At 34.3% G+C, this 26,969-nt stretch overlaps 4 protein-coding genes across 7 annotated transcripts in view; 2 read left to right on the top strand and 2 right to left on the bottom strand.

The window, feature by feature from the left end:
* The window catches only part of Rgk2 (Rad, Gem/Kir family member 2), a 44,249-nt gene extending 33,655 nt beyond the window's left edge, over nucleotides 1–10,594 (bottom strand). The window contains exons 1-3 of one of the 2 annotated variants that reach the window (XM_067358985.1): nucleotides 9,661–10,594; nucleotides 7,622–8,903; nucleotides 5,688–5,831 (exon numbers count right to left, since the gene is read on the bottom strand). In XM_067358985.1, coding sequence (XP_067215086.1) covers nucleotides 5,688–5,831; nucleotides 7,622–8,582 — 1,105 coding nt within the window. In that variant the 5' untranslated portion in view covers nucleotides 8,583–8,903; nucleotides 9,661–10,594. The remainder of the gene's footprint in view (nucleotides 1–5,687; nucleotides 5,832–7,621; nucleotides 8,904–9,660) is intronic. The other variant, XM_012360830.2, reaches the window with a different exon arrangement.
* The window catches only part of LOC105668247 (arrestin domain-containing protein 3-like), a 115,854-nt gene extending 99,845 nt beyond the window's left edge, over nucleotides 1–16,009 (top strand). Inside the window, exons 4-11 of the mRNA XM_012360494.2 lie at nucleotides 11,498–12,934; nucleotides 13,177–13,332; nucleotides 13,493–13,707; nucleotides 13,819–13,998; nucleotides 14,129–14,328; nucleotides 14,452–14,654; nucleotides 14,853–14,984; nucleotides 15,059–16,009. Coding sequence (XP_012215917.1) covers nucleotides 12,817–12,934; nucleotides 13,177–13,332; nucleotides 13,493–13,707; nucleotides 13,819–13,998; nucleotides 14,129–14,328; nucleotides 14,452–14,654; nucleotides 14,853–14,984; nucleotides 15,059–15,078 — 1,224 coding nt within the window. The 5' untranslated portion in view covers nucleotides 11,498–12,816 and the 3' untranslated portion in view covers nucleotides 15,079–16,009. The remainder of the gene's footprint in view (nucleotides 1–11,497; nucleotides 12,935–13,176; nucleotides 13,333–13,492; nucleotides 13,708–13,818; nucleotides 13,999–14,128; nucleotides 14,329–14,451; nucleotides 14,655–14,852; nucleotides 14,985–15,058) is intronic.
* A 692-nt stretch (nucleotides 16,010–16,701) lies between these two features.
* On the top strand, nucleotides 16,702–21,183 carry LOC105668512 (arrestin domain-containing protein 17-like). The gene is made up of 8 exons (XM_012360936.2): nucleotides 16,702–16,959; nucleotides 18,708–18,860; nucleotides 19,049–19,263; nucleotides 19,385–19,570; nucleotides 19,740–19,948; nucleotides 20,139–20,383; nucleotides 20,629–20,757; nucleotides 20,843–21,183. Coding segments are annotated over exons 1-8 (1,257 nt in total). The 5' UTR covers nucleotides 16,702–16,841; the 3' UTR covers nucleotides 20,845–21,183.
* Nucleotides 21,184–21,297: 114 nt separating this feature from the next.
* lolal (lola like) lies at nucleotides 21,298–25,855 on the bottom strand. Of its 3 annotated transcripts, XR_001100097.2 has the most exons (5): nucleotides 25,628–25,855; nucleotides 24,814–25,047; nucleotides 24,518–24,731; nucleotides 24,234–24,346; nucleotides 21,298–24,137 (listed from the first exon to the last, which is right to left on the bottom strand). XR_001100097.2 is itself a non-coding variant. In XM_012360828.2 (4 exons), the coding sequence occupies exons 2-3, from the start codon at nucleotides 25,000–25,002 to the stop codon at nucleotides 24,537–24,539; spliced, it is 384 nt and encodes a 127-aa protein (XP_012216251.1). In that variant the 5' UTR covers nucleotides 25,003–25,047; nucleotides 25,628–25,853; the 3' UTR covers nucleotides 21,298–24,137; nucleotides 24,518–24,536. The 3 variants fall into 3 exon arrangements, 2 of the variants coding, with proteins under 2 accessions (XP_012216251.1, XP_012216252.1); XM_012360828.2 differs by lacking the exon at nucleotides 24,234–24,346 and having other exon boundaries at nucleotides 25,628–25,853; XM_012360829.2 differs by lacking the exons at nucleotides 24,234–24,346; nucleotides 25,628–25,855 and adding an exon at nucleotides 25,296–25,593.
* Between the last annotated feature and the right edge of the window lie 1,114 nt (nucleotides 25,856–26,969).

Raw genomic sequence — 26,969 nt, 5'->3', positions numbered from 1 at the left:
TCAAATGAATGACATTACGAGTCAGACTTAATGCAAGTGATGTTGGTCATTAGCGACAGGATGATTTGCAGGATTGTTTATTATCCGTGGGAGTTACCATTCGTGTACGCCCTACTTTATGCATTCTGATTTGTGTTTTTTTTTCCGAACGGTACACAAATGAGCGAAACAAAATAATTAATATTAACAATTGGATTATTCTGCTGAAAGAAAACTAAAATTGCGATTTACAAAATCTGTGTATTTTGATCGTAAAGATTTCTCGTTCGACTCATGCTGAGTTACGCGTTGTTGGCAACGCGTCAAGACACGTGTTTCTCAATGCTTTCGTTAAGAAAATAATGAATATACTATACTTACTGATAGTTATTTCACATAAAACGTGCATCTATTTTTTGTGTCAATTAGATTACACGATATAACAATTAAACAGAAATAATATAACAGAATATGTATTTTTCCAAATTAATACAGTTTTTATTCTTTAAAATCTGTTATATGTTTAATTTCAAAATTTTTCGAGTTAATTTAGAAGAACTCGCGCATCGCGTTCCTACTGGATGAAGTTATGCTGCAGATATTTCGGTTCGTCTACATGCCATACATGTTTCTAATAATATCGCACTCATGAAACCGAAATTCTGATGTCTAGAATGTTCACAGCTTTTCAACACCTGTTTGACATAAGTGTTAAACAAAAAATAATATTTAACAACTATTTTAAATAATGATAACGTTGAATTATACATTATGACATAATTAATGCCGAAAAATACTTATATATTTTTAAATAATACAATAAACAATAAAATATAATATACATATTTTTTTTATTTATAAATAATATACAGACTAAATAGTCTGTATAAGTATTATTTTATAAAAATCATAAAGTTATATAATATTATATATATATAATTTTATATATATCTACAGAATTGGTTGTGTGTGCAATTTAATTTATTTATTTCCAAATAGGCACGCTATTTTAATCAACAGAATTTGCTTTTGTTTTAAAAAGTTTCATTGTCGAATTCTCGTGCTTATAATTACGTCATACCATTGTCTCTCTACTTATCTTTGCAAAATAGCGTTCGGCAACTTTATACCAGTGAAAATTGTACGTACATACCTATGTGTATCAGGGCAACATTTAATGTAGTTACAACGGGACACTGGAGAAGTTCCATGTTTCTCCAGCGTATCCAATTACATCACATGGCTGAAAGTTATCTCGTTCAAAATTACAATAGACTTTTTGCTATCTCCAATAAACTGTATACATGATCCATGACAAGAAGTTTGCGATTATGCGGTCTCAAATGTAAGTTAATTAGACAATTAATAAAATTAATTAGATATCAAGTCTCATGACAGTACACGTCCTTTGTCATAAAGCTTGTCGCATTATTAGCATACAAAAAACAATGATAAAGACTGAGTAATATCCTCGATAAAATGTTAATAGAATCTGAAACGCGTCCTATTTTTCATATTTAATTTTCGTAGTAGTAAATTCCAATAATTCTGTAGAAACTTTGATAACTCAATGATGTAAAGGTCAATTGCAGTTTACTAATTTATCATATTTCCCTATCTCACGTACTTTATCGATCCGATATTGAACATGGATCGGCGAGAAATTTTCCTCTGAATATGCGTAAAAAATTTAGTATCCCACAAATAGAACGATCAGGGTCTCGTGCGCGATATCTTATGCTGCCGAAATTGTACTTTGTCAGGTCCCAATCCTGAAAAAGGTTCATGGAAGATCCTGAATAATATAACGGAGCTCTCTCCGTACGGAGGGAAAAAATTAAGCGACGGAAAATAAATAGAAAAAAAATCCTACTGTAGATTCTTACGAAGGAACGACAAATCTTTTTTGAGAACTTTATTTCATTCCATGACGTGTACGCACGTGCTCCATTCTTTCTATTAGTAAAAGCATTTCATATAAAAAATAAAACGAAAAAAGATGCTTTCTTTCTATCAAAGAATGCTTGATTTCTCGAGCGGCGGACTTTAAATTCTTAAATCTTAGATTCTCAGTTCTGAATGAAGTCTGAGAATAATACATTTTTTTCAAACGCCAGAATTTTCTCACGTGTCAAACTTTAAAATCTTTTAAACCCTTATGTCTTCAGATTGTGGAATATTTAAATTTTATACTCTTATAGCTCTTATAGAAATTTTACTTTGAATTTTGTAGTCCAAAAATTTATTGATTGTATTAATCTATAAGATATTAGGTTTACTGTGCTATAATTAACAATATCGAATATACCGAATACCGATAAATACCGAAACGACCATTGACGATTAATCTTCGTCACTGATTTGCCTCATTCCACATTGTAGTTTACAGTACGACAGGGAGCTTTATGTTGTTTGCACAAAGTACTTGTCAAACAAAGACAGTGGGCAAGTAATTAATTTTCGGCGCTTCAATGTACATAGCTACTTCGGATATCTGGATAATCCGACAGTTTGATACGGTTTCCGAAGTTATATCGAAAGATCCGAGAAAATGGATAGTGTAACTGGACAGATGCTCAAATAACTGATATACACGAGAATTAAAAGTTCGACAAATTAAATTATAGCCATCAATGTAAAAACTTTAAATCACTCGCGAGTTTTTGAATTAATAATAAGTACTTGATATTGAAAGAATATAACGTACATCGAAAAATTAATAGCTAATAATCTGGAATCAACAACAATTATTATTCATCAAGATAAATTATTCAAATCGAAAAAAGTCACGCCAGTACGATTTAAACATTTAATTATAAGATATCGCAAGTTTCAGGGTCGCCGAGCAGTAAGATTTAACGACGCGAAATTAATTTCGTATTTCGCGCACGTATATTAAACTCAATATTACTGCCTTAAACTTCAAGTGCGGTGGGCGATTAATTAAAGCGCCGCAGATGGAGCAATTGCAACTTTTGCGTTGCCGCGGAAAATGAAGAAGAACTTTCGACTTTCAGATTATGCTCTTTCATTTCTAAAGCTGGAAATGCACGACGCGCCGAGTCTGCAGGGAAAAACCTGGGATTCGCGTAAATGAATTTTCTCAAGAGGATAACACGGAAGTAGGCCACCTTTGGAGACTAATTCCACGACAGTCACGAGACATCCTTAACCCGTTTATATCAACTCATTATGCCGTAAGTTTGACGTGTGTTGGCACAACATTTCACATGTCAAAACTTTCACGTGTACGTGTTTATTAATATCTAATTGCTTTACTTAGTCATCATTAAACAAGGAACTTGACGCGCGCTACGTTTACGGGCGGAATTCAACAAGAAGGCCATTTCAGTCTTTTACCGTCTTCATTAAACGAAGGAAAGATTACCGCGAAAGCAACGATTAAGGTTGGCTTACATTTACATAATATGAAAGCATGGAACGATAATAAAGTGAACGCATCGTGCAAACGAGAATAAATATCGTATTAATGCCTCGTCACGTCACACTGTTGTGTCCTCTTACGACTGGATGCAAAGTGATACAGAAGAATAGGGTAGTGTGTCAAGGGTGTGTCAAGTAATATATCCTTTTTTTTTTTCATTTCTCCTCTTGAACCCGCATAATACCAATTCAAAATAAGTGAACGGAAAATAAAACTTGAGATGCGTAGAAGCATTGTGTGCAAAAATTCAAATAAATAGTGAGATGAAAAAAAATTTGACATTGAACGAAGTGTAGTTTGCCTAGTGAAATCCAATAAATAAATCCGCATTATTTTTACAAAATATGTGTAATAATATTCAATAATATTCAATATTGAATAATGCATGCAATATTCTAGAATATTGATAGCGAATTCATCAGCAGTCAGTGGAAAATATATGTATAGTGGTCTCTATTCGATAAAACGAGCTATTCAGATGCGAATGTATTATTTATAGTATACCATATTCAATATGACTTATTAAAAGCCATAATAGTTTTATTAAGATATTGTTATTAAAATAAATTGTTTTATTATTTTAAAAAAATTTAATGATAATACGCATACGAACGCATAAAAATCTCTCTATACAGACAAAGCATATTTAAACAAATTAATTTAAGTTATGATTCCACTAGCTGTACACATAGTTGCTCTTCTACGAACATTCCGAGCTATTTATACGTCACAATTATTCGTAAACACGCCAACAGTAATGTCGCTTGGTCGACACGCCGAACAAATATCCAGCCATGATTGATGCTACAGATTACTCCACGTATTTGGATTTCAAACATGAAAGCTATTGTCGGTCTCATATTAAACGAAATTATTTATCTGCATCAAATATAAAGGTTAAACTAGTCAGAGATTACGCGCTCAGATTTCCACAGATCCCAAATTCGCTACATATGTAAATTGGAATGTTATAATAAATTTTTCCAAGTTTGCTCTTAACATATTTGGAAAACGACATCAAACAGTAAATTGTACGATTGACCGGCTTTACGATAACCGTTCATCGTCGGATTTGCATTCGGTACGTTCCAATTTTTCCCTTATGGTTTATTGCGCGATTTTCTTTTAATTTCATAAAACAAACTTTGTTCGTAATAGTCATCCATCGGCATAACAACCCGCAGGAACACATTTATCTCATTGCCGCCGACCTTGCCCCGATAAGTGAACTATGTGTTCGAAGTTTTAACCAGGCCAAACGCAACTGCCGACGTCAGCGGTTCCGATAAGGCTCTGTGCAAATACGTGAAAAAAGTATGCCAGGTGAATAGCTTTCCTCCCCTCCCCACCTTTCCCCAAAACAAACGATTATTATGAGCAATTCGTCTTATAGTCTTATGATTAGACACATTGTTGGATAAGTAGAGTAAATATCTAAGTAAGAATGTTCAAGAAAATGTAATGAATGGAAACATAACAGAAATATAACAGAATATTCATGAAAAAAGAAAGAGGAGAGAGAAGAGAGAATTCTAAGATGTAGAAAAGTATGCGAAAAGAATTGTAATTTTTACACTAGAAGTACAAACTTTTGAGAAGCTCTTTTTCTTATAAATTACAGGATATAAACTAATTTTAATTTTTCCTCAAGGAAAAGTATATTATTACTAAAAATATTGAAACGGAGAATGTGCCAGTAACTGTAATTAAGTAAGTACAATGTACGATGTTCTTTCCATAAACCTTCACCTTATGTATATATTTTACGATGCGCAAAGAAATTGATTAGCAGGTAAAACAAAATCTCTCAACCTTATTTATAATTTTAAAATTACATCTCTAATATTGAATTATATAACACAATGTTGATTTAAATTATACACTGAACTCATTTTGCTCGATGTTAAATGCTGCGATTTTATTCAATAATATTATAATTGAAGAGTCGAGAACAAATCTCAACATAGGAACGTTCAGATAATGTTCAAATAAAACATTCAGATAATAAATAAGAAAAATTAAGTTGCTTAAATCTTTTCTTTAACTCGGAAGATTTTTTTATTAACAATATAAAGACGGAAAATGTGTGCAAGTAGCTATAATTAGGTAAAATAATAGCGTAGTTCTTTCTGTAAACATTTGCCTTTATCGCACATTATATAATATTACGTGTAAAAAGTATCTCAGATAGGATTTGCCAATGTCGAAAATTCGAGAACGACTGTGTACACGTTTTTCACAAATAAATAATAAAGGTACTTACCCGGCAGCTCGAGAAAATTCGAAGTCCTTCGTTGACGGCCGCGTGGATGTGCGCTGAAATTTAACGGGCCCACGTCTTCGTTGGTGATGTTGGACATGTTGGAGCATTGACTGTCACGAGAGCTACGCCTCGACGCCAAATATGCTGCAACACACTCACGCACAAGAGCTTCATGAAAATCCAGTAATTTCGCAGCACGCAGTGCAACGCTCAAAAGGGATCATCAAAGATAAACCGCATCGCGATGCGTTCCATACGGTCTTTATACGGTCGCAGTACACATACAGATATAACGTCGACCGAGAGGCAGCGAGCGTTTGAGGCAATGCTCATCGTAAATACCGTGCGTTGTTTATACCCGTTAAACTTTCATGACCGACGACTCGTGTACGCTCGAGAGAATAAATTCTCAATGAGCAATATGAAAGTGGCGCTTCTTTAGGAGCCGATGCAAAAACGCGTATATGAAAATTAATATTGCCGAACGATATTTTATTTTTTTCTAACGACACTGTGATAACATTTTCATTAGCATTACCGCGAAAATTTTAAACACGCCCCTGTTCATTAAATATTTCATCCAAGTGCTTCTCGATGAATCCAATCCAGATTTAATTTACCTCGTGCGACAGTCGGAATGATCGGAGCGCTATATACGAACGTAATCGATTGGAATTTAAATAATATCTACGATTATGACGTGAGAGATATAACTCGCGAATACACACTGTGCTGGCGCATTTATGATTTCACAATTCCTCGCGATGTTATTTTCCCACCATCCTAATGAAAGTCTTAACAACAATGATTGAAGGGGATCGGAGGATTAAATCTCAAGGGTACATTCCCTCTCTGATTCTTTCATCTTGCTTGTAAGAGTAGAATGACCCAAGAGTGAGAGAAGTATAAGAAGTAAAAAACGCGATAAAAGAGACTTTAGCAGGGTGGCGCAAAAAAAAAAAAAAAAAAATAAGAGAACTTAGAAACGAGAGAAGATTTAAGGAGAAAGAGATACTGAAAATATCAGACGCTGAAGAAACTGAATTTTATTCGTCGCCTTAGCTAGCACAATGACGAGCCGATCACGCCGCAGGTTCATGTCGAAAAGCAATTATCAGGGTTTCCTGTGTATACGCGCACGTATAAATTACAAAGCACTTAGTACGTAAATTACAATGCCTATATTACGCCTGTATTAACGCGTTATCATTTTCATCGATAAAAGAGTCCTCGATCAGATTTAAAGGGCAAATGGTTCGTAGGCCGCGAATTTTGCCGTAGCAAAATCCCAAATTTCACTCGACGGAGGCCAATTATCGACAGCGCATGCACACGTGCCTGGGGTTATTCACGTGCCGTACGGTCGCTGTAATTCTCGTTTCCATCTAAATCGTGCTGCGTAGCACTCACTATAACAAAGAATCCTATAACCGTGATGCTGCGCGCAAAAAATATCTCTCATAATCGCGTGGCATGTTACAAATATTAGAATGTAACTACTTTACATTCCATTAATATTCAAATTGCGCCTCAAAAAATTTCGCTTACCGATATAAATATTAATATAAAAAATTAGCAAGGAAAAAAATCTTAATTGCAAAAATAATAAATTTAATTGACAAAATTAGAAAAGGAAAGAGCTCGTTAGATTGAAGGACCTTTCGAATATACTTCGTACATACAATCAATACAACCGAGAGTAGGATATAACGTTCAATCGACCAATTCTTGTCAGGAGAGCAAACATTTTGTGGCTCCCGAGACCATCGGCCGTCGTTTATAGCCTGCTCGTGGCGTCGTTAGAGCGAAATTTCAGAAATTAGAGAACTGAATAATGGAACGATATACAAATGAAGGGTCTATATATATCTAAAGGGCGTGATCAAGAATAAATCAAGCGTGATAGATCAAGAAGAGAAAGTGAAAAGACTCACCGAGGCCGCCCTTCATGGAGCCTCTCCTTCTAGGACTGGATAGTAGAGTGATCTCGGTGTCGGCATCGTTCATATCTGTTAGATCGCTGGTTGATCGTCGCGACATGTTCTTCTCGCCCTTCCCGTGTCTCGAATTCGCGTTCGACGCTTTCGAACCTCTGCCAGCCTCATCCAGGCATCCTTGACTCTTGTGTACATGCCCGCTCATTTTTACACCCCTCTGTCTTTCGCCGGTTCCTTCAGCGGTTTTCTCTTGCATACCGGGAGGACCTTCCAAAGAAGCTGTCTTGCTCGAGCCGTTGCTCTTGTAAGTCCCGCTTTCCCTGCCGGCAGCTTTCTGATCCAGTTCGGAATTTCGATCCGACGTCGGACTGATCGCATCGTGTGACGTCGGAGTTACTATCGTCGGTGACATGGGACTTTTCAAGCTCGACTGGCTGAAGCAGGAGCTTCTTCGCCGATCGAAGGGCTTCGGGCTTCTCGGACCGTAACTAGACGACGACGACGAATTGACCGATCTACTTCGATCGCTCATCACCGACGTCGGGTAGTTGGTGATTTGCTTCAGACTCTGCTTGCGCGGCTCGCAGAATTGGAAGATGGGCGACTTGCGGCCGGGCGAGTGCAGGATCTCGCTGTTCGGAGTCTTGGGGCTCCGCGGCGGGCCCGTCGCGCGAGAGTAATAATTGGGACTCTTGGGCGCGCGCTGCTGCTCGTGCTCGCCGGCGCGCCCAAACTCGTCGAAGTCGAAGTTCGTGTTGGGCGTCTCCGGGTAGTACTCGGGCGGAAACTCGAAGACCAGCGGCGTGCCGGGCGATTTGATCACCGATTGACTGTGAGTTGGACTCCGTTGTTCGCCGATCGGCACTTGCTGCTGATGAAGGCGAGGGAGCGCCGGCAGCTGTCGCGGACTCCTCGGAGACTTGAGATGGATCGATTGTCCGGGACTGCTGGTCGCCATCTCCGGCACAGGGTCTTTCTGACGGATTTACCTTTTTTCCAGATTGCGTTATCTTTGACGGATCAATGTCCCGGATCGTGTTTATTGATACCAACTAAGCGGCTTTTTCATTCTCGCATCGCAGAAATGCTTGATTTTCAGACTACGTTCGTAAATTATCTCGCCAGTGGTAAACCGTCTACCGTCTACGACGGTAACCCTTCTCATTTCAACGGATTTGCCCCAACGGTTTCGTTTTCGCGCAGATGAGAATCTACGAGGTGGCGGAGTATCGCGAGACGAGTGCGCTGGACTTGGTTCCCAATGTACGGATTTTCTTGTCTGTCAAACATGAGATCGGAATTGTACTGCATCAAAATTCAATTAAAAGATATATAACTAAATTATTTAAAATTATTATAAAGTTGTTTCCGCATATAGCATATATACAAATCTGTAAATGATTATAATAGCAGTAGCTTTTTACGTGCATCAAAATTAAAGAATAAAAATACACGTGTAAAAAAAGAAGCATTTTGCAAATATGATGCTTATTATATAAAATTTTTCAGAGAGCTATCCAAGTAGCATTTATTTGGTTATTTTGTATTTTTTTTTTATTTTTGTTTATCTGTATAAAAAATCAATTTAAACGTAATTAATTAAACGAAAAATTGCTTTTAATTTGCAAAATTTTATACTTGATTGATTCGTATGTAATTAATTATGGCTCAATGGGAAACGATGCTACTGTGATATATCGCATGACCTATAACCGCAGGGTTAAAACGCACATATGTCAAGTTCACGATCGACTGCCTTGCGAAACATAGATGTATATATATATATATATATATATATATATATATATACATATTTAAATAAAATAAAAAAAACATGAAACACTTTAAATTATAATCACACTGACACATAGCTGTTAATTGTAGAGCATACTGTTCAAATACGATATTTAATGTAGATGGAACAGTAAACTCATTTCTAAAAAAGAACGACATTTAATCAAAGAAAAAATAAAAATTTGTCAAATAAACATTTATAAATTAACATTTTCCGTTTCAATCAAATTTTTTCTACTTACTTACTCTCCCAAGACGTTATCACAAAACACTATTGTACTGAGATAAAAAAATTTTATCAGTCACCGAAAGCCATTTTCCAAGCAGCATAGAACAATATGTAAACGATAGTTATCTACACACAACTTAGTATTTAAACTGATAAATAATACAACACGCGTGTCGACGACTTTTATAAGTAAACAGATACGACAAGATTATTCGCTAATTGATAGCGATACACGAGTTAGTCAGTTAGCCAGCTAGAGATTAACCTGTTGAACGTCGTCGTCACGAAGAATGTCGTCACGTTGTCTAACTGCGCTACGTCATCAAACGATGATCGTGGTCGTGATGTCTAGAACGATTTCAACACTGAAACGTGAGGTTTCGCGTTCCGTTAATTAAAGAACTCCGAACTTTAACGAGAAGACACACTTGTTAAGTTCAATCGAATTTTGCGTCGTGAGGAGAGCGAAATGTCGATGTCTCGAAGTGCCACCTCGGCGATGGCCGGCACGCTACTGAGGGGTTGCAAGCTACCCTGGCTTCGCATTCGCCGCAAACCCACCCCTCCGCATCATCCCGGCCCCGGGGCTTTATTCTCTCCGCACGTGTTCTTCCAACAACTCGCATTCATTCGATGTTATTTAATATTAGCAATTTTTATGAAATTAATTTTTCTCTTAACGATTTTAAAACATATTTTTTTTAATAAAAATATAACGTTTTTATATTAGCGAAATATTATATTAAATTAAATAGGATATTACTAAATTCATTTGTGCAATATTTTTTTATTAAGGTTTTGAACTACCTTGTATGTTTTGTATTTACACAAACTATGAAGATGTTTTTCAAAGAAGGAAAAAGAAAGAGAGATGCTGTAAATTATATAATAAACTGATACCTGTCTAAAAAATTAAAAATATCTATTTCTATAATTATTTAATACGATTAGATTAAATCTAATATTTTTAAAGACATCTCTTTTATGAAACTTGTGAATAAGAGAAAAATTTTGAACTCGTACACACATAATATTATATATATTCTCTATGTTGAAATATAAGATTTAACAAGATCTAACATGTCAATCTTCAAGTTCACAACTAACTCGTTTCTTAGCCTACAAGAGGTATTCCCTGTCGATAGTACCGGAACAATTTATTGGATGAGATTGCGTTTGTGTTGACGCTGAGGGAACTCACCAAGACATTGTAGGTTTGCGGTCAAGCTCTGCTGCAACAATGTCCAACAGGTAGACGTTTGGTATACGCAGGTACATGCTGTGGAATCTAATATTTGCCTCTGATGTTGGTCGAAACCCGTTTATCGAGCTTGGCCTTTAATCAGTAAGGCACTACAGCATGTAGTACTGTAAAGGCCTTTCACAGGTATCTGATTTTGACCCTCTCGTTAATTTGTAAATTCGACTCACAGACAATTAACATCACTGCGTAGATTTTAGAGTCATACGACCCTTTTGTTTATTTTTAGAATAGTATTGAATTTTATAAATTATTCCAAATTGAATTCGAATATCTATAGCGAATATTAAATGTTTGCAGACAGAGAAGAGACAAATTATATTATTTCAAACTCAACGTTATCAAATAACATTTTTATTAAAATAATAAATCTCGCAGAAAACTCTATAACATTAAAAATTTTTTTTTATTATATTATAACTTTAAAATTATTCATATAAAATAGAAAGAAATAAATATAGATACTCTTTTTACAGTGTATCGTCTGACTAAATTTACTGGCTAAAAGTTAAAAATACAGTAAAAATTTAATCGGTTAAAAAACTATTGAAAAGTACATTCTAGTAGTATTGCTTCATTTCTGTTTCAGATAAAATTGATATAATATATTTACTTCAAACAACTAACAACAAGTTTTTAACTAAAATTGGAAAACTTATGATATATATATATATCATTCGAGTGTTTGTACATGAGAAGCAAGTGATATCAAAGGCCACCAGAGAGCAGATACATGCAGTGAAAGTATTGTGAAAAAGTCACCGTTTATCCTACGTTTCACTCAATGCAATCTCGTCAAAATCATATGTAAATATCTGTAAAATTCACGACTGATTTTGAATTGAACTCAATACCTTAGACAGTTTACACTGCACGTTTACCTCCGAGACCAGAAATACCAATATCATTACAGTTGACGTTTGTTATTTGATATTTACTGCGATGGTTCTGCACTACCCACTCATATTATCGATTTGATTTCATATCACAGCTGAAGAATGTGATAAAAAATCTGGAATAAATCTTGTTTCTACATCAATAATTTTAAATGCATTTTAAGATCTAGGAATTATATAAATTACATTAATAATATTAAATTAAATTAATATATTAATTATAAATTACTTGTCCATATTAATAATCAAATAATATTTTAGAAAACAGTTAAATAACATTTTGCAATCGTCAATTTGGTAAGCTTGCATAAAATCGTGCAATATGCGATGTACTGTCGCTAGACCAAATTGAAATATACCTTTTTTCTTCACGATAATGAATAGCTGTTTTTATCCGTGTGTTGTTAGTAGATATCGAACGTGCGATAAAAACGTTCCAATTGCTTTTAAGTGATTAGATTTGAAAGAAAATACAAATGTGCACATTATATTTATTCATGTCTTTTTATCACCGTCCGTTAAGTAATAAATTAAAATAAAGTGATAAATAAATTAAAAGTAAAACACTTTAGTTTTATATTAGCAGAAAATGAACTATTACGACGAAACAGTTGTTTATGGTTGTTATTTGTATTTCATCTCCTAATAATATTCTATTAAATTTTTAAATAATATTTATGAAACACTAGATATGTAAATAATTGTCTACTTCATATTTCTCGCTAATTTTGATAAGAATCGCCAACACGTTATCACAAAATATTTTACTACGTAAGTATAGTAATACACTTAAATGGTGTCAACTGAATACCTCATCTTGATAGGAGGCTATTCGCATAACAGTTTTATCGTGAAATGGCGATACTGCTTAGTGTGTCCGACAAAGTCAGTTCGAGTCCGTCACTCGCCTAGTATACATACATTCATTGTGTTTACACGTTATCTCGATCAGTCGATTTCGACTTTTCTCAAAAAGCGAGATCTTGGCAGATAAGTGCATTACAACGTAGAAATGCCGTCGTTAAAAATTTTTCGCATCGAATTTGATCGACCGGACGGTATTTACGTGCCCGGTGAAATTGTCAGTGGTAACGTTATCATTGATCTGGCTAACGAGAAAATCGTTAGAGGTAAATAATTTAATTCAATTTCTCGATCAAAAGTCTCAATCCCAAAATTGCACATAACATGACATGTTCTCACAACTATTTACAATTATTTTATATCTATAATTGTTTATACATTATAAACATTAATTAATTAATCTTTTATTTTGAGGACTATCCTTTAAGATAGTTATTGATTGATTGACAAAGCTTAATAAATTCCTTTAATAATACATAAAGTCGAATTTTTATAAACAATATTTTAGCACTGAAATTATTCGCTAAGGGAGAAGCTACTGTTAGTTGGAGTGAAAGTACAAGCTCAACAGATGCTGATGGAAATTCAAGATCTGACACAACTTATTATGATAAAACAGAGAATTATTTTAATTTCATTATTCCTCTTTTGGAAAGAACAGAAGGTTTTATGTCATCCATAAAAGATTAATTTTATATTATAACAAACAAAATTTTATTTGTGCATAAAATAAATTTTGCTTATAAACTATATCAAAATAACAAATATAAAATTTCTGTAGTATCTATGTACAATGACTATATTTTACTATGTCATTATTTTAGACGATGGGAAAGTACACATTCCCGTAGGATTAAACAAATACTCTTTTCATATCAAATTACCCTGCAACATACCATGCAGTTTCGAGCATGTCGATGGTCATATCAGATATACGATAAAAGCTGTTATCGATAGGCCATGGAGATTCAATCACGAGTGTAAAGCTGCGTTTACTGTGATCACAGCTTATGACTTAAATATGCGTCATCAGCAATGCGTGAGTTGAAATTATTTCACTTCCGAAATTAAGCTACACAATAAGTATAGCTGTTTATATGAAATATAAAAATAGAAACTATACAAAAAATAATGACGTGTTTTTTATTAGATCGGTATATGTGATGAGTTAAGCAAAAATTTCTCTAGCCTCTGCTGTTTCGACGATGGCTCGATGAATGTGCGTATTAAAATACCAACGACAGGATTCGTTCCGGGACAATGGATCGAGACGACTCTCGAATTAAAAAATATTACCAATTTGAAGAAAATCTCGGCTAAATTAATGCAGGTATTATTAATTTGCATACAATGTACAATAAAAATAAGATGTAATATCTAATGCAGATAATCTAATACAGATTGGTTAGAATGAATTCCGTGCAGAATGTTTGATCAGATGTTAATTTTTGCTTACAAAGTCCATCGATCTTCACGCAACGACGGCCAAGAAGCGGTGTTATTCAACCGTGGCATTAATGGAAAATAGCGAACCATTTGCTAAATATGATGTTATCATGTCACGATTATATATTCCACCAATACCACCTTCGGAATTGGAATTCTGCAGTATAATTCACCTGAATTATATTCTACAGATCACATTTTACGTTTCAGGAATGTACGTGTATATTTCGCGAGGAAAAATAGTAATAAATCAGATGAATTTTAATTATGCAATATTTTACGCGCTCGAAGATTGTCCAGTTACAATGCATTCATTTGCATCAATTTCTCTCATCAGGCATTGCAACAGCACTAAGAAGTATCCGGTTTTAATCGGAACAATACCGCTGCGACCTGCACCATCCGCGCCTGAAATTTCGCCTTCTCCACATGAGCCTCAATTTATATCGAAAAACAAAATCATGCCAATGCCTTCAGAACTTGATATAGCATCAATTACGTCTTATCCAGACTCACCGCCGACAAACGATTCTTTTAATGGTACGTAAAGTATTTATTATCAGCCAACAAATCCTGCCAATATCGAACGAAATCAATAATTCTCATATATCATAAAACTATAATTCAAAATTGTTTTTCGCGGACATCAAAATTCTAAAGTATAATTACGTTAGCGAAAATTATTAAATTTTAATTTTAAATTCGAGAATTTAACATCAAATTGTCTCTTTTATTTAGCACCTCCATCATACGAAGAATGCTGCACGAACAAAGCGTATAACATCAAAGATCAAGACGAATCTAATTACGTGCACGGTGCTGATGAGCCCTTTGCGCCAAGATATCCGGTCTTTAAGTTCTCAACGCCATGTGAGATAATTATATCAATTGATCTCTATTATTTCTGTCGGTTTCGTTACGTTATCAATATTTTATTCTTACAGATTCACCTGAAAAGTATTAAATGAAAATTATGTGATCTCATATAACTCCCCACATATCAGATGAAACATGTTTTCTTCTGATAATAATAAGTTATTTCCATTTAATTTAAATTTATGTATAAAATGTGTACAGGAAGGAAGTGATTCAGAAAATAAAGAATTCAAAATTCGAAGGAAGAACATTATTTTTAAAACTATCTTGTAATGTTTTTCTTGTTTTCTTTTTCGCATGTAGCATATTATATAAGTCTCACTGAGAATCAACTATTATTAGTATATAATCGTGCTTGCATTCATATTTTCTGCACTACACGTGACGTAAATTTTTCAATATAAGTTTCTGGAATTATTCTCGTTAAAAAAAGGGAAGCATTAGCCTATCAGTTAAAACAAATACTAAAAATTTAATTATTGTAAGAATATCGATTTCGCCGCATAACTCACGCGGATATCATATCATACGAGTGCAAAGTTAGTAGCAGCAGAAACCACCAGATAGCGAATGCGTACAGTATGAATTTAAAGATAAAGTATTGATGCATGCAATTACCATTCAATCACCTTTGCTTGGAATAATCCGCATTAAATATGAAAGAATTATTTCCTAATTTATCAGATTGATTATCTGGGCTTGCTTCTGACAATTATCTTTATTTTCGATTCATCAACCGATTAAGACAATCGAATAATAAAGCTTTAATAAACTTGCATAGAAATGTGGAACACGCGATGCAGCGTAACATCGATTGACCATTAGTAGGTCTGACGAATAACAAAAATACTTCATTTGCGGAAATAGCGCATTCCCAATGGTCCGATAAAGAATAAAAATACGTCACTCGCGATGCAGTAATACGGTCCCAAGGGGAGCGGACATCACTATGCGTAATATATCGAGTGATCTAATCTGCTAATCTTATCTACTAATTGTATTTGTGTTACCTATTTTTATAAATAAGATTGATGACTCATGATTTTCGTCGATTGATAATATTCACGTTACTATGACGTACAACAATGACGTATTCGTGTTTAGTATTTCTAGTATGCATTGCAGTATTGGTTTTCCACACACGGAGTTGAAGAATAACATTTTTATCTAACTACAATATAACTACATGCGACATATATTAGTTAGTGAACAATGAATCATGTTTTTAACATTTTATGAAAGCTAATTTTACATCCCCCGTTGCGTGGGATGATCATTATATGATTCAGATATTTTGCAGTTATGTGCAATATTAAATTCCTAATTATTATTAAAACTTATATTAGAAAAATATATCTTTATTATGATTTATTCAATCATACAGATATAATTTTTTTTTTTAATTTTGCAGAGAAATAACGAGAAATTTTGTTCTGTGAAATATTTCCTACATTAATTACTTTTCGAAATTATTTTTGAAAATATTGCTCCAAAAATTTTCTACAGATGTCCTCTCATCTTATCTCACTGAAATTCTCAGTAATTTATGAATAGTTAAACAAAAACAAGTATAGTTAGAGAGACCATTACGGAGCTATCATCACGCGCCCTGATAACATTTATGGTGGGGTGCTGACTTGAATGCGCCCACGACTTGACGCTCGTTGGCGTCGGTCTGGCAATATAAGCAGTCAGCACACGCGGTACTAGCGGCACGCAGGAGGATCGCACTCGCAATCAGTCGGTGAACGTCGTGTGTGTTGGTTGTATCCGGTGTTCCTCGCCTTGACTTTTGGTCGATCGTTTTTCCTCTCAATCCGGTTCGAAAACCAGATTTCAACATATATCCAGATGCCGTCGCTGAGAACTTTTCGCATCGAGTTCGATCGGTCGGGTGCAACTTATACACCCGGCGAACTCGTTACCGGCAATGTCATCGTCGATCTAGCCAGAGTAAAGACTGTCAGAGGTAAATAGCGTCCAACACGTGTCGCCGCTTTGAGGTTTGCGATCAAGCAGTATCGAGCGATCACGACGACGGCGCCGCGTTGCAGGAGCGTCGGGCGCCAGCGAACGCGTCCCGTCGTCGAAGTGCGCGTATATTCGTGTGTAAAAATGCGTGCCAGTGTGAAACCAGTGTCGTGAGAAGGGAAAAACAGGTTCTCAATGTGAGGAATGTTGTTTGAATTACATGTGAGAATAAATATAATATCTTAATACCAATTCTGCAGGAAAAATTCTGTAGGAAAAATTGGAGTAACGAAGAAATTTCAGTAATAAGTACATGTGGTATCTATAGCATTTCGAAAAAATGGATTTGAAAGTTTAAAACTTTGCACTTCTGTAAAAAAGAAGAATAAAAAATTAATTATTCTAATTGCAATGCAATGATCTCGTTAATTAATTAAGTTAGAAATTTCAATTATATTGAAGCACATTTAACTTAATTAAATACGTGTAATACGTGTTTAAAAGAATAGTTTCTATACAATCGTTCTTATACAATATAAATTGCACGATATGCTATCGATACCTTTTATTCTCAAAACTAAAAAATGAGGTATCAGACATTCTCTGTCATTGATTGCTCAATTGCCGTAGGGTTCTGTCAATTACAAAGACTTCCCTGTCAGACGCTTGGTATGACGTCACTTGGCAACATAAGTTAAGAACCACATGTGCGAAACGTGACACTGATATTACTGCAATGTTATAAGACTTTTGTTTCGCACTTTATAAATTCAATTTGAAAAAGAATATATATTAAAAATTGAGTAACCTAAATAAAAATAAGAAGTGATAAACTGTATATGGATATCAGAACGTTATAGATATCAGAAACCGCATCCTGATAGTTTAAATACAAAAACTCACTCAAGTCTTATCTCGTTTTATTGTGCATCTCAGGAGCGAAATCGCAATTATTAAAATTATTATTGTTCGCTATTATTATACTCATTCTTATCATTATTAATATTGTATTAGAATATGATGTATCAATACATTTTTCCCGGGACTCTATCGTTATATGTGATAACAAGTGCTACATTTTATAAAGTCATTCTCGCTCATGAGTTTCTAAATGCTTTTAATTTCTCAAACATCTCGAAATTGACTATGCATATTTCAGTCTGCGTACCTAAAGCCAAGAACTTAAACAGTAAACAACTTAAAAATAGACAGAAGATGATCTTAATTGCTCATCACTTAAATTACTTTAAAAACTGATCTTATTCGGGAGCATAATATATGATTTTATCATTCTTACAATTACTTTGTGCATACCAGTGATAATCAATTATATAATGCACGGTTATGCTACGTGTCTGCGAATTCTATTGATAAGTTTCAACTGACATTGAACTTCGCGTGGAGTCCATCGTGACGCAACATTGTTGGAATTAATGTATTAGTTCTCGTTATATATCTCGTAAATTGTGAATGAAAAACATTAATAAAATCTTTTTTTTATTCTCGTTTGGACTTTTCATGAGAATATACATATATATATATATTCCAATTATGCTGTTTCTACTATATATTATTTATTGACTGACTATATATTATTTATTGGCATTTTAGAAATATTTTCAGGAATTTTTTCAACTGTATTAATTTTTACAAATTTTTTTGCTTTAAATGCTCAAAAAAGATATATATAAGATACTTTTTAACACAATCTAAAATAAACAGATAAAAATAAAGATATTTTTGCAGCGGTAAAATTGTCAATTAAGGGAGAAGCTAATGTTAGCTGGGAGAGAAGAAGGACTACGAAGGATTCTCAAGGACGCAGTCACACCCACGTTGACCATTTTCAAGCGAGCGAGCAATATTTTAATCTGACTTATTACTTGTTGGGAAATACAGGTAATTTTATAAGACATTACATTTTACAAGACACATTTGCAAGAAAAATTTGCAATAACATATATGAACGAATATTCAGATAAACGATTGAGTTTAATTAACCGTTAATTTGAATTAATTGCGAATTAGGACGATAAAACATTTTTATTTGCTGCATAACAAATAAGAATGTTTATTATTAATTTTAGGCAATGGGGAAGTGGTGATGCCAGCGGGATTTCATAAATATCCTTTCAATTTTTCATTGCCCCACAATATACCATGCAGCTTCGAACATACGCATGGTCACATCAGATATACGACGAAAGCTGTTATTGATAGACCATGGAGATTTGATCACGAGAGCAAAATTGCATTCACCGTGGTCTCGTCTTACGATTTGAATGCTCACAGTCAACAATGTGTGAGTAAAATAAGTTTGCACTTTCTTTGTTTCAATACAACACAATGAAATTGCTCGAAAATAAAAATGCACAAATAAAATATCAACGATCTCGTTAAAATCAATCAATATTTTTCATTAGCTCGGCATAGACGATGAAACGGCTGAAAGCTTTTGTTGCTTTTGCTGTTTCGACATGGGTGCGATAAAGGCGAATTTCAGAATACCGATGACAGGATTCGTTCCAGGACAATCAATAGAGACAATAATTAACTTTGATAATACCAGCAGGGTCGACGTGACAAAGATCTGCGTTAAATTAGAACGGGTAGGTTTAATTTAGTCCCTCCAGTTAATATCTCCATGTCCCAAAGTAATTATTGATCATATATCATCGATAGACCATCTGCCTATAATTTAATCTATCAAGCTAATTTTTACTAAAATAATAATTTTTTTCAATTAACAAAATAACAATTTTTTTTCTGTTTATAAAGTCTCTAGAATTCCACGCGAAGGCACCGTATAATACAACCAAGACGGATAAGTCAGTCGTGAAAGCCACACAAAGTGCAGGACCGTTTGATCGACATGCCGAGGTTGTGTCACGATTACAAGTTCCGCCAATACCGCCATCCCAACTGGAATATTGCAGTATAATAGATCAGAAGTACACCTTACGTATTACAGTTCACGTTTCAGGAATGTACGTATACATCATTCCAAAATACAACAGGAAACAATATAAACGCATTATAATTTTTTTTTTGTTAATTCTCTAAAATTACCGAAATTTGAAATTAATTTACAAGTTATTTGCAAGAAATATTTGATCATTTTTTATTTCCAAAAAGAATTGAATAAGATTTATGTTTTTTTAAATTAATTTCCGACAGGCATTGCAGCATCACGAAAAGTTATCCGATCTTGATCGGAACGATTCCGCTACATTCAATAATTACATCCGCGCCTCAGACGCAGACTATACCGCAACCTTCAGCTCCTATGCAATACGATTATGACCCACCACCGCCAATGCCGACGTCTCCAGATTATAGACCACCAAATGTACCACCTTATCCGTCGATAGGTTTTACCTCTGCGAATCAACCCAGTACCTCGGCAAATCAGTGGGATATACGTAAGTAGATACTTTTTTTCTTTATAAACCACAATTCATCGAAAATTTGATAATTCTTCGATCGATAATTTTATTTTCGAAATTTAATATTTGCAACAGAAAACAAATAATTTTATATTGGAGAATTAAAAGTCAGAAAACATACATAACTTCCGTACAACTTGTTTAGATTTTGAAATCAAGAATTTGTGAAATTATTTCTTTAAAGGAGGATAATGATAAAAAATGATTCTTTCTATATCTAGCACCTCCATCCTATGAAGAATGTATGCAAAGAGCGGATAGCATCAAAGATCAAGACGAATCTAATTACGTGCACGGGGCCAATGAACCTTTCGCGCCAAGATATCCGGTCTTCAATTTTCCAACGCCATGTAAGAGTGGATCATTACTTACTGCGAAATATTTTATATTATTTTTAATGTTTCGCGCTTATATTTTCGATATTTTATTCTACAGAGCCATCTGGAAAATGAGCGAAGATAAAATACCCACTTGAAAGTACGGAACAGTTTTTATACTATTGGACTAGCCATAAGTCACTTCTACTTGACACGCTTACTGAATTATAATGAAGAAGCAAGCATGTTTGAAAAACTAGAACAGATGCAAGATCGTTTCTACCTCAGAAAGTACTTGAATATAATTTAGCTTTTTTAAGTATAGTGTAAAATATAATAATTTACATTTTTATACGTTATATCATACTTTGTTTATAATTACAAATGTATTACGTTTTATGCAGAAAAAAATTACGCCTTATGTATAACAAAGAATATAATTTTGGAATTATATTGGAACATTGGCTTAAATATTTATTTACGATTTAGCAATTAGCTTTAAGGAAGACTGATAGATAATAAAGGATGTGCACAAGACACGGAGCAACAAGGATAATTATGTGCAAAAAATGGTATATTTACACAATTTATTTTATATCTCAACATCATCATATCATAATCATCATCGAGTCGTATAATCGTAAAAGTAACGATAATTATTATTTCAATAAGGATTTCGAATTTCAGAACGGATAGCGAAACGAAATAACGAAATGTAGAGAGGGTGGAGAGGGGGAGATTCGCTCCGATAACTTTTGCAAGCCAATCGATCTGGAATCGATCTAGAGTCTCGAATGCGAAAAATAAACATGGAAGTGATAAAGCGAGAAATGTAGCGAGAAAAGGTCATATGACATAATCGTGAACTTAGCGCGAACAGTCACTCCTATGTGAGATTTTTCTATTCTACAATAATTGTACTCCAAATTTTTACAGCATAGCAAATGTACATGGTACAACTATTCACATTCAACCACCAAATGCCCGGCAAATGTATTAACTGTAGGAACTGAACCCATTTATTTTGACACGCGTTTAACACTGCGTTAAATACTGAGAATGAACGTCGAATCTTTATTTACTCGATATTGCTATCGGATGACTGCAAAAGATGATGAAGCTAGATATATGAAACACTCAAATAACTGAATTGTTATTCTGAGAAGACGTAAAATGTTCGCAATCTACTCTTACATCGCTTTAATGCCGCTTTAATGTGAATGGTCCCATTAATTATCAGAACTTATCCTTGTTAACGCAAAAATCTTTATGGACAACTTGCTTACCTTGATTCCATAACAAAGTTCCATAACACGATTCGCGATTTCTCATGTAGAGTTCTCGAAACATTCTCGAAACATTCTTACGAACAGTGAGTTCTCTTTGGTGAACCATTCTTAGAAACCGTAAAGATCTATCAGGTCCATTTCATATTCTATTTACAGAAACATCCGAAGCAAAATCGATAGAAAATAATGCGCTACAATAAAATTTTGCAAAATATAACTGACGTTCGATGCGTGAATGTGTGCGATCCTAAATCGATATTCAATGTTCGTAGGAGTTTACTCGTGCTAATTCGGCATACAATCCAAGTAAAGGTTGTAAACATGTTGGAATAAACTCACATTAGGCACAAGGATAATTAACTTGCAAGGAAAACTCACGAAACGCTTGAAATCCTCGATATGTTATTACAAGAAACAGTAACAGCAGTCAGGAATTATGAGCAGGGACTTATTTAAATAACAAAGAAAATTTAAATTTTTACAATCATTGCCAAGTTGTTGAATAAATAAAAAAATTCGAATAATATTAACCCTTCGCGAAGGCATCGAGATATTGCCAACACATTCGATACCTGCACTATAAATTTTATAATGTTTATAGTGCGCTTATTTATTGCATCAAATTTAACCGCGTATATTTGAAAATTTAATTTTATTTCAATTTATTTCAGGACTGAAATTCTCTATCCTCCAAATTGATCTGTTCGCGAAGGATTGATATTTGATTGCACGTTGATAAAGAAAACATAATATATAATAAAACAAATCAATTTTTGTGTCCTTGACTCGATAATGTTTCCTGACTTCTTTTCTAAACTTTTCCGAGCGTTCTGTTCAGGAGGGAAAAGGAACTGTGCGCTCCAACTTTACAAAAATTTGCTTTGCTTATATTACAATAACCTTCCCTCGATTTAAGACATTCAACCCTTAATATATTATTATCATAAATAAATTTGGTCTATCGGTAATATTGTGAATACGCCGGTACAAATACTGGCAGTATTTGGTTAAGTAAAAAATCATGATCACTAGAAGAGGTAACTTGTACGGGACTGATTGCAATAGAACAATTCCAATATTTCTTATTTTCTTTTCTGCTTACATTATACAGTGGACCGACATCCAAAATATTAACATTTAAATGTTAATACAAATATTAACACTTCGCAATGTGGACAAAAGAGAACCGAATGTACATTACCAAACGTACGTTACTACTTCCAGTAAACTTGATTTGACATTCTTTAAATGATTTGCCGGGGGTTTCGCAAATCTATCCACGACAGAAGCAGAACTTCCCGATTAGATGCCAATAAAATACTTTCGTTTATCGTTATTCAACTAACATTTACACGTAATCTGGTGCGAGATTATAGGATATTAATGCCCTGTGTGATTCGATTCTCTAACGTAACTTTATAATGATGAAACCATGATTAAACAGATGTTCCATGAAAACGACCTATGAAAGCGATATATGTAGATATTTATAAAAAAGACACAAAACTTTCACATTTCGACAGACTGGACCTCGGGATCAGTTTGATGATAGAGAATGATTGAAAAAGGCAAACGAGACAACGCTACTTCGTGAATAGATCTACCAAATGGAATCGACATGAGAGTGCTGAGTGAGTCAGGTAGATCGGCTTGAAAAAAACGGGCGTTATAACAGGTGTCCTCAACAATTCCAACTTGATCCACCAAGACTACCCCGGTCAGTATGTATTATAAACTACCGCGACCCACTTATTCGCGCCTCGTGGCGTTTCGATTTAAAAAAATAATCAATGTTGTTGTTATTGTTGTCGTCGCAATGTGGCGTAATGGGTTCAAGACAAACATCAACATCTCATCTCTACTTGTATATATGCATACACACTGTCAGTACAACCGTTAACATTAACTGAGATTAAGAAAAAGGCATTATTTTACATTGTCATCACGTGTTGATCCAAGTCATGAACCGGAGGGTATTGGGTCGTGCACACAAAGTGTGTTCTTTTTTTTTTTTTACATATATCTATAGATGTAATGTGTATGTCAGTGTTATGTGTATGTGTTTTGCAATCACTTTACATTATTACATTGTTTTTTTTTTCAGTCCACATGCTTTTCAAAGACCTGCAAAAGAAAACATTTGCTCTATTCGCCTTTTTCTCCTGTAGCGATAAATACTTTATCTTTCCCTACATCGATAGAATGTTTGATTTTACTTACAGATAATAAATTTGTTCAATTAACAAGTCGAATAATCTCATGTAGAATTTATAAATCGATGTAACACCAAAATAATACTATGAAACAAATGCTGCAACATTCCTATGGCTCCTCTTTTTTATAAAATATGTAAATTACACAGTAAGTAAACCATAAAACAATCAAATGCTTATGAAGGTAAAATTTTCGATAAAATGGTAGAATAGTTCTCAGATTGGAAAATTATTTAATAAAGATTCGTCTAAAGTTACAGAAGTTACAGAAAGAAAATATCAAAAACATACCATAATGATGTGCGCATCTTTAACCTTCTCTCTTAATGGCACCGGGAGCTTCAGCTAGTCCTTTAACTTTAAGCCGGTCTGCCGTTTTGAGAAATGCTGGTAGCTGGTCTTGTGAAACATTTACTTCACCTGCATACATGAATTCTAGAATGGCTTGCAGATGGCTGTACGCAACATCCTTTAGAATTATAATTGGATGTTTGGACGGATTTTCCTGGAACACATATGAAGCAGAAAATTAATATACTTGTATGTAGTTAATTGTTGTAACATTAGTAATATTTAAGTTGACATACCTCTAACAAGGATTTAAAATAAGGACTACAGGCAGATAAGACCATTTTATGTGCTTTGCAAGTTTGACCATCACAAGCCAACGTCACATCCGTGAAGCTTTTCTCATCTCGCAGATGCTTGAACGATGACACCATGTTCGATTGGAAATCATTCCATTTAAGAAAAAACTGCTGCTGCTCTCCCGCCATTGTGAATGCTGAGATTGCCCTATAACTCCTGCCTGACTACGCAGTCTACAAACAATATTACATTCAAACATTAGCTAATCAAGATCAGAACTGCTTAAGTGCTTAAGTATTTGTATACACAAGAATAAAAATAAACACAATAAATAGAAGCAAAGTACAACAAAAAGACGATCGTAAAAAAATATGCTCAATCACAAGTCAAATAAAAAATGTATAACAACGTTCGCAAAACAATTTCTACGAATTGCATCGTAAATATCGAATTTAAAAATAAAAAGTACGAAAAAACGAACTTCACGGAAGCGTGCAAGCACAAATTTTCTCGCGCTCGATCCTTTGTAGGTTAAGCCAAAAGACGTCTCGACAACCGAGCAAACGGGACGCGGCGACGCGAGTCGGTCGAGCTTCGCGAAGCGAAGCGTATCATCTCGCGACAGACGAATTGACGTGGACGATTGCGTGCTGGGTTCGCGCTAAATCGCACACTTCATAACATCATGCGTCTGTTGGGCCATTCCGTCAAAAAGCGCACACGGGCCCAACACAACACACGGCCCACAACACGACAGGCGGGATCGAACGCGCGACGCGAAGGCGATTCACACAGCGAGCACGCGCTCCTTACTTTGTGATGTTGATGGTCCGCCGAATCCTGGACGAGGCGGCAATGTGACTGAGACCAGCACCCTTCTGGAGAGAGAATGCGAAAAATACGTAACGCCGAAAACTTTTTACACGATCACCACGAATTTTTTTGTTGTCGCTATCACGGCGAGGAAATTCGGCTGAACTCGAGTCTTTTCGGCGGCAGTCGATCTGCGTATGTCATACCGACAGAAGTCGTTTGTATGTGTATCGCTAGATGGCACGACCGATCACACAAAAATCGTCCTCATCTACTGCAAGTTACTGCAGTTGTCTGACCAGTGTCGTCCTGGCATGCCTATTACTACTGTTAAAATTTATATTATTAATTAATCGATAAGCGAGTGTGTTTCATAGTGATTTCATATAATCCAATCTTAGTTAAAGTTAACTGCTATTCATTGACAATTGATTATTTATTCTTTTCTTTGAAGATAATGATAAAAAAACATAAATTAAATTTAAGTTGACTTTAATATTTATTGAAATAATTCTGTATACTTATTTTTCTTGACGATTATTATGATTACTTTTGACGATAATTTTAATTATCATAATATATATAAATATGCATAAAATAAACTTATAAATAAACTAATATTTATATATGAGCTTTTTGATTCTGTATTAGTAAGAATATAAAATGTTAGATTATAATAAATTTGAATAACATTTCAATGGAAATAATAATAAATTACGGCTTTGTACAGTCAGAAATCTATAGTTTGCAGGCTGTTTAATATATGATGAAATATATAAAATCTATTACTCTTTATTATTTTAAACTATTAACATTATAAATAATTGATAGAAAATGAATTAAATACTTTCTTAAGTAAATTGAAGAGATTTTGGTCATAGAATAAAATCACTCTCATTTAAGAAGAAAATATGTTGAACGTAAAAACAGTACAATAAAAAAATTAATAGCGTGTTAATTTGCAGGTTTCTATTATTCTCGTTTCATAATCAGTTATTATATAATGTATATACGTGCAAGAGAGAGAGATATATATAAATTTTAAAACGCATAAGACGCTTAATTAGTAAGATCCGTAAAGGGATGTTAACGCGATCGAATCTTAGTATTAATTGAATCGCGCAAAAGTCGCTTCCGTTTTTTTTCTTTTTTTCTTTTTTACGTGTCTTGATAACGACAAGAGTATCGACGCAAGCGAGTCAGTGATATGCAGAAACTCATCATCGTTCAGCGATTAATATACGTCTGCCTGCGTTGGCTCGTAGATCAACGTACGCGTAACTACTGCGCGCACGATATTAAGATAAAAATTCGCGTTGATAAACAATCAAAACATGACGCA

This window comes from Linepithema humile, chromosome 7 (assembly GCF_040581485.1).
Source record: "Linepithema humile isolate Giens D197 chromosome 7, Lhum_UNIL_v1.0, whole genome shotgun sequence".
NCBI classification, from domain to species: domain Eukaryota; kingdom Metazoa; phylum Arthropoda; class Insecta; order Hymenoptera; family Formicidae; genus Linepithema; species Linepithema humile.
This window is presented reverse-complemented; position numbering and strand designations above follow the sequence as displayed.

Coding starts and splice junctions, on each gene's coding strand:
- LOC105668512 (XM_012360936.2), top strand. CDS start 16,842: ATGCCGTCGCTGAGAACTTTTCGCATCGAGTTCGATCGGTCGGGTGCA. Junction 18,861..19,048: donor TTACTTGTTGGGAAATACAG/GTAATTTTATAA, acceptor TATTAATTTTAG/GCAATGGGGAAGTGGTGATG. Junction 20,384..20,628: donor GGCAAATCAGTGGGATATAC/GTAAGTAGATAC, acceptor TTCTATATCTAG/CACCTCCATCCTATGAAGAA.
- lolal (XM_012360828.2), bottom strand. CDS start 25,002: ATGGCGGGAGAGCAGCAGCAGTTTTTTCTTAAATGGAATGATTTCCAA. Junction 24,732..24,813: donor ATTTTAAATCCTTGTTAGAG/GTATGTCAACTT, acceptor TATGTGTTCCAG/GAAAATCCGTCCAAACATCC.